Source organism: Zea mays, chromosome 3 (assembly GCF_902167145.1).
Source record: "Zea mays cultivar B73 chromosome 3, Zm-B73-REFERENCE-NAM-5.0, whole genome shotgun sequence".
NCBI classification, from domain to species: Eukaryota; Viridiplantae; Streptophyta; class Magnoliopsida; order Poales; family Poaceae; genus Zea; species Zea mays.
In genome coordinates this window covers 153,422,482-153,428,844 of record NC_050098.1, presented here as the reverse complement: position 1 = coordinate 153,428,844, position 6,363 = coordinate 153,422,482, and the positions used below count along the sequence as shown (strand labels likewise).

The window sequence follows — 6,363 nt, the reverse complement described above, 5'->3', positions numbered from 1 at the left end:
AAGAAACCCTTTTGGGCCAAGAAGACCCATGTGGCCCATATGCCTAAAATCCTAGATTTTGTCTATAAATAGAGAGAAGGTCTTCATAACTTATAACATTTTGGACAGTAGTACTATTCAGTTAAGGAGCTCTTAAACTACACCTCTTAACAGCGAGGTCTCCTCCGACCTGACTTCAGTTCTAGTAATAATACTGTATTCGTTTGAGTGTTAATGGATTCATATAATATTTGATATATATGCATCATATGTGTATAGATTCATTGTTATCTATTTAAATATAGGCACAAAAATAAAGAAGTAGAAGTAACAGTATACTGGAACAGAGCGAGTGTATATAAACGTGCAGGCACCTCGTCTGATGGCGTTATAACTTTTTTCGCAAATGATACTTTTTTATTACACATACAGCACTTCCATACAGTAACTACAAGGACTGCCTTCATCTTGTCAATAATGTGAATCACGACAAATCCAAAATCACAACATGAAACAAAATGATAGATTCCACGCGTAAGGTACCCCCCTCACTTAGCATTCTTAGACAGGTAATTCTTTTCTCCATCTCCTCAGTTTCCTTCCCTAGAGGTAAACTAAAACACGTTCAGTAAGGTCGGTATCGCCAATCCGACCTTGATCTGCTGCTTCCGCTGCTGGGGCCATAGCCGTACTGGAGCATGACAAGATTGGTTATTAAATGACGAGCCACATATTGAGTAAAAAGATAGGTCACAGCAACAGGAGATTGAACTTAAGCCTAGATTTTTGTTTTGGATGACCTAATCATCAATTACATTTGTGCTTTATAATAGTAGTATGACATGAGAACATCTTTTTTGTGCTTACATTATAATCTAGACCACCGCAGAACCTGCCAAAAGATCTCATTGAACCATAAGCTCCGTAAAGGTCCATGGGATCAATGTAACCACCACCAGCTGAATCATTCTCAAGTGGTGCAGCTGTGTCTATTGCAACCTGAAAGAAAGAGCAGAAAATACTTTTAACTCTGCATTTCCCCCCAGACAAGGACAAATAATATAACATAATTTGTTTTACATTTGATACGAAGGTAGCAGCAGCAAGGAACACCAGCAGCCTTACCTCATGGCCCAGAATTTCATGGCTTCTACGAGATACCCGTTCTGCCACACCCTCATCAGCGAAGGTGACAAACCCAAAACCTCGGTGGCCACTTCTTTTGGGGTCCTGTATGGAAATTTGAAGAGTTGAGACAACTAATATATTATGACATGCCAAACAATACCAGTCTTAGCTGCACCTTTGGAATATACGCATCTACGATTCGACCAAATCTGCCAAAGTAATGTCTTAGGTCATCCGTGTTTGCTTCTTGTGGAAGTCTACCAACAAATATCTTCTTGCCCACTGCTTGAGAGGATCCATAGTACCCTCCTGAATGATGAAAGCCAAACAGTGAAATACCAAGTCTTGTAGAAAAGTTTCAAGTCTGACAAAAAAAACTATAACAGATCAAAGACTTACTTCCATAGGCTGATCCAGGATGATCATACAGTGTTGGTGCACCCAAAGTTGCATACCTGGTAGCAGCTGAAATGTAAGCGTTATATGCACCATAGCCACCCTGAGATGGTCTACTCGGGGGGTATCTTACATCTTCCTCCTGATGCAAACATATTTTCAGGCAATTATAAATACTTAAGCAACTAAAATAGTAAGTGATCCAGTATTCTAGAGTAACACAATACCCTAAAAATCACAGATACATCACTAAATAAACTAGTTCAACCTACAAGCTAGTATATGGATCTGACCACAATTCAGTTCTATTCCAGAAGAGCAAAGTACCTTCGGAGTCGCGCGATCAACAACTACTGTTGTGCCATCAAGCTCATGTGACTCTTGCATGATGCTGTCCACAGACTCTATTTAATTGCAGTTAAAATTATAATTAGAATAATGTAAAAGGAAAATGATGCAGGAATTTAAAAATGGCTCAGGAGAATGAACATATAGACAACTTTTATTAAAAACAATCAGCAGAACAATAAATAACTTGTGCAAGAATTGTCACGACTAGAATCATATCCCAAATCCTAATACATAAAATGCAAGCAAAATGAGAAATAACACAGAGAAAGAAATGTGTAACAGTTCTCCACAAGTGCAATCAATAACAACATAAAAATAGATCATATAAAGAACAATCCACGACAAGAACATGATCTTGTAAATCACTAGACAGCGCTAACTCTGTACTGGTTGGCAAAAATAAGACAACTAGTACATCATAACTGCTAATATCATTCCAATCCTGTTAAAGCTGTTCTGCTGTTGTGACCCGCCCCCTCAACTCAACCGAAAAAATCTCTTCACATCTAAATGAGCTGGAAAACATCCGTAAGCGTACCTGCACTCTGAAACGTGATAAACCCAATTCCACGATGCCCCTTTGAACCATGTTCCTGTGAGTGTGGAGCGCAAATTTTAGTAAAATCATTGTCATATCCACCTCTAATTTACCCCAAACATGTAATGCCACATAACCATTAATGCTACATGACATTGCTTTCATAGTAATGAAGCAAAGTACTCATGCAAAACAGAGTTTTTGCACTAGGATCTTAATGCTGGTAATAAGTACAAGGTCTGTCCTATTCAAACACTGATATTAAGATGGTACAAATTCTACCCTACCCTAATCTTCCCTGGCATTCTCCATAGTCCAAGATTGGTACACAGATGGAGGCCAACAAGGCTTATAGAAATCAAGAGAACCCCAAAAATCGCTGTACACAAGTTAGAAACATCATCCAGTGACTTTCTATTAAACATACATTTTTGCTTAAGATAGCATGTTAAATCCTTTAGCCACTAGCCCACTAATGTAAACCATGTATGGTTCATTTAAAGGCACTTTGGTTATTAAAATCCAGATTAAGATGTGGTGTCTCACAACTCTCTTAGGCAATAAATGATGGCATTATAGAATATCCCCTTAGTTAATGCTTTTGTAAATTATATAGGAAGAGTTTTATGGGTGGCCAGAGGGCCAGCCCATCAAACCTCTCTACTAATCCTTATCTCTGGACGTGGGGGGCATCTACTTTGAATCAAGCAATGTAGAATTAATCCCAGGTACCCCAATAGTCTAGGATCCTCCTAGCTGACTCCGCCTGACTAGCTTCATTGTGGTGTTCACCCTTATAATCCAGGATCATAACATCAAAGAGATCAAATAGCATAGCAGCATTATGAACATTATGAAACAGTACTATCACTAATTGAAGGAAACCAGATGCAGTGTTCCATGCAAACCATGTTTTAATTTTTCTAACCTTTGGCATGTAAAGATCAAGAATTTCTCCAAAAGCTTCAAAATGCCTGTTAGTAAAGCAATCCAGTTTAAACAAGCCCAGTAGGGATATAGATAATGAAGAAAAGGCAGTAAACCTCTAGCTGACCTACGAAACATCGACTCGTCCACTGACTGTGGAATTCGAGCAACAAATATCCTTGTAGCTTTCTTTGTTCCTTGTGATTTCATTTCTTCCTGTGTTAAGAGAAAATTACACCATAATCAATACCAACTGCATCTGGACACTTATCGGTGAGGCAGACCAGATGAAAATACAGAAAGAAAAGGTAAGTTTTTGTATGTTATTTACCTTTGGAGTAGCTATCTTCACTTCTAATGTACGGCTCCCAAGAACATGCTCGCAATCAAGAACATTCTGAAAGAATAATAATGCAGTGAATCAGAAAACTAATCTGAATTAGGCACTATAAGGCAGCTGCATATGGATTTAAGTTAAAGATTGAACTATACACAGAATTTATTATGCAATATCATGCATGGAGAAAATGAAAAGTTATCTTCATTATTTTACAACCTTTGCATCGTCGGCTGATGCGAATGTTACATAGCCAAACCCACGAGATCGCCCAGAAGACCGCTCCTGTTATTTTGGTATGCAAGAAACATGGAGGTAAATAAGCATGCACAGAAAATAAATACACAAAAATGTTGATAGTTGCATGCCAATGTTCAAAAAACGAACTAGTAATCAACTGATATTGAACAGCAAATAATTAAAAATAAAATTGTAAACCTCGAGTCCGTCAAATATATATAAGAAAAAAACTAACAGGACTCACACAGGCATATTGCCACAAATAATTTTCTTTTCTTAAGCAAACTATTCTTGGAGAAAATAAATAACCAATAGTTTCCCGAATTATTGAAATAAAAAGGATCAAGTACTTCATGAATTAAAAACGACACAAAATTAAGGGTAAGCAAACACAAAACAGTAGCATCTGATATTCAATATAAAATGTGAAATTATGGCAAACCTTCATGACGACACAATCATCTAGGGGTCCAAACTTGGCCATGTACTCTCGTAACCCTTCAGTGTCAACATCCCAGGGGATACCGAGAACCTAGGTGCATTAATTGTGCATCCTCATTATCCCTCAAGTGTGGCATTCATGTATAGAATCTTACAAAGGAAAGAAGAGTTGGTAAGTTACCACAAGCTTTGTAGCCATTGCAGCACTGGCTACAGATCAATGTTCAAAAAATTCTGTGTCTATATTCCCCTGTATCAAGGATAACTCTCAGCAATCTACTGGAGGTCCCTGAGATTAACACAAATATTGCCTGGGCCTATGATGAAGAGTGTGTGGCTTAAATTTCTTGAACACCTTGCGTCAAGTTACCAGCCTTCACTAGATCTGAAAGTTGGTATGATTTAGTAAAAGTGTCTCATGGCCACATAACCAGTCAATGGCAAGATATAAGATTCAAATAACAGCTGGATAAGCAGGATGTGTATCTGAGCTCGACAGCTGGGGACGAAACAGAAAATGAGCAATAATATAAATGCTGTTCAATGATGGTTAACTGGGTATACAATAAACGATGGCAACAAAATCATAATGCAAAGGGAGAGAACAGCGGTAATATTGATAATGTCTACGAAATATATGCTGCTCTGAAGCAGAAACATTGTATTGCCTGGCACTGGAACCTATCTCTCTATCCAGCTCCACTGAGATAATAAAGCTAGTTAATATCCAACAATAAGTCAAGTGGGTGATGGCCATACAGTGTCATGGTCCGCAGATTTTGGGCTCATGCCCAAGGCCAAATTGATCTCTCAGGACCTAAGCACATAGTTCTTACACTAAACGCAGATAGTTTTCAGAAACTATCCCCCAGGGCAAAATCCCAATTCCGGATGAGTCACCCGTGCCAACACAACCAACAACCTCTGTCATGGAAGGCTTGGCATGGAGCATGGGGGATGGAAGTGGAACTGAGACCCCAATTTTATTTTATTTTTTTAGAAAATTAGCCGCGCCAGAATCATAAACACGTTGTAGTAGCAAGGGGCGGACACAGCATAGGACACGTGTACACCCGATAAGTTTGCGAAAACTCGAAGTTAGCAGGCGCCATGTGTATACTCGCAATTGGGGCAGATCCGAATAGAGATAACTCGCATTAGGGTTTGGGGTCTTCAGTTCCGCGCAGCAGGAAGGGAAGGGGAGAGTGACAGAGGCGTACCTGGTGGACACTAATCGGCGGAAAAAACATGGAAACGGGCGGCGGCACTCGTCGCCGGCGAGGACCTCACGGAGCGAGGGAGGGGAGGCGGCGCTCGCCCAGTCGTCGCCGTGAGAACCGAAAGAGAGGCGAGACAGCAGGGAAACGAGGTCGTCAGACTCCAGGGCTGGGCAATAGCTTTGGATCCGCGCCGTTCCGCTTCAGTCGTCATCGCCGTAGATAGGCTCTTGCAGGCCCAGTCGGTCAAACGGAGGCCCATTAAAGCCAGGTCTGCTTGTTCCAGGGTGATATAGCGACATTGGAAAAAAAAAATGTTTCAGCTATTTTCTATTCTATATATATTAACCGTGGGAGCATATCTTGCTTGTGGTTGTTCCACGTCATCCTGCCTTATCTCAGCCGCAAGATTTTATTTCGACGACCACGGAAACAACTCATCACCGCGAGCCTTCTTCGTATATGGTCGGTTGTTGGACTCTATCTTCAGGAGCATTCTAGACCTTCATATAAAGAACTGTTTGGGGGAAAAGACACGGCGGCGTGCGCCTCCATCCCCACTTGCTGCTCGCTAGAGGTATTACCTACCATCTTCCACCATGCTTTCTCCATTCAGGAATTTCTGTCCGTTAGGGTTTTGTGACTATCCCATTCAGGAATTTCCATTCGTTAGGAAGGTTGATCGCTTGCACATCGACTGTCGGACGGGCGGCTCAGCACACGGCACTGTCACACCCGGCTTTAAGGAACAAAGCCAGATGCATCTCATACATGCGCCAAGAAGACAACATATATAATAACAGAGTATA

General features: G+C 40.5%; 1 protein-coding gene across 1 annotated transcript; it reads right to left on the bottom strand.

Annotated features, from left to right (window-relative positions):
* Nucleotides 1-381: 381 nt before the first annotated feature.
* LOC100285224 (heterogeneous nuclear ribonucleoprotein 27C) lies at nucleotides 382-5,723 on the bottom strand. Its single transcript, NM_001291626.1, has 14 exons — nucleotides 5,558-5,723; nucleotides 4,519-4,722; nucleotides 4,339-4,428; nucleotides 3,876-3,941; nucleotides 3,651-3,716; nucleotides 3,447-3,535; nucleotides 3,321-3,366; nucleotides 2,393-2,447; nucleotides 1,831-1,907; nucleotides 1,507-1,645; nucleotides 1,283-1,416; nucleotides 1,105-1,209; nucleotides 847-978; nucleotides 382-670 (listed from the first exon to the last, which is right to left on the bottom strand). Exons 2-14 carry the CDS (start codon nucleotides 4,534-4,536, stop codon nucleotides 605-607), a joined length of 1,083 nt encoding a protein of 360 aa, NP_001278555.1. The 5' UTR covers nucleotides 4,537-4,722; nucleotides 5,558-5,723; the 3' UTR covers nucleotides 382-604.
* Between the last annotated feature and the right edge of the window lie 640 nt (nucleotides 5,724-6,363).

Bases quoted from the DNA above. Each gene is read 5' to 3' on its own strand.
- LOC100285224 (NM_001291626.1), bottom strand. The intron at 2,448-3,320 runs GTTAGAAAAATT...CCACACTCACAG, and splicing joins TTGATCTTTACATGCCAAAG to GAACATGGTTCAAAGGGGCA. The intron at 1,646-1,830 runs GTACTTTGCTCT...TGTTTGCATCAG, and splicing joins TTGATCGCGCGACTCCGAAG to GAGGAAGATGTAAGATACCC.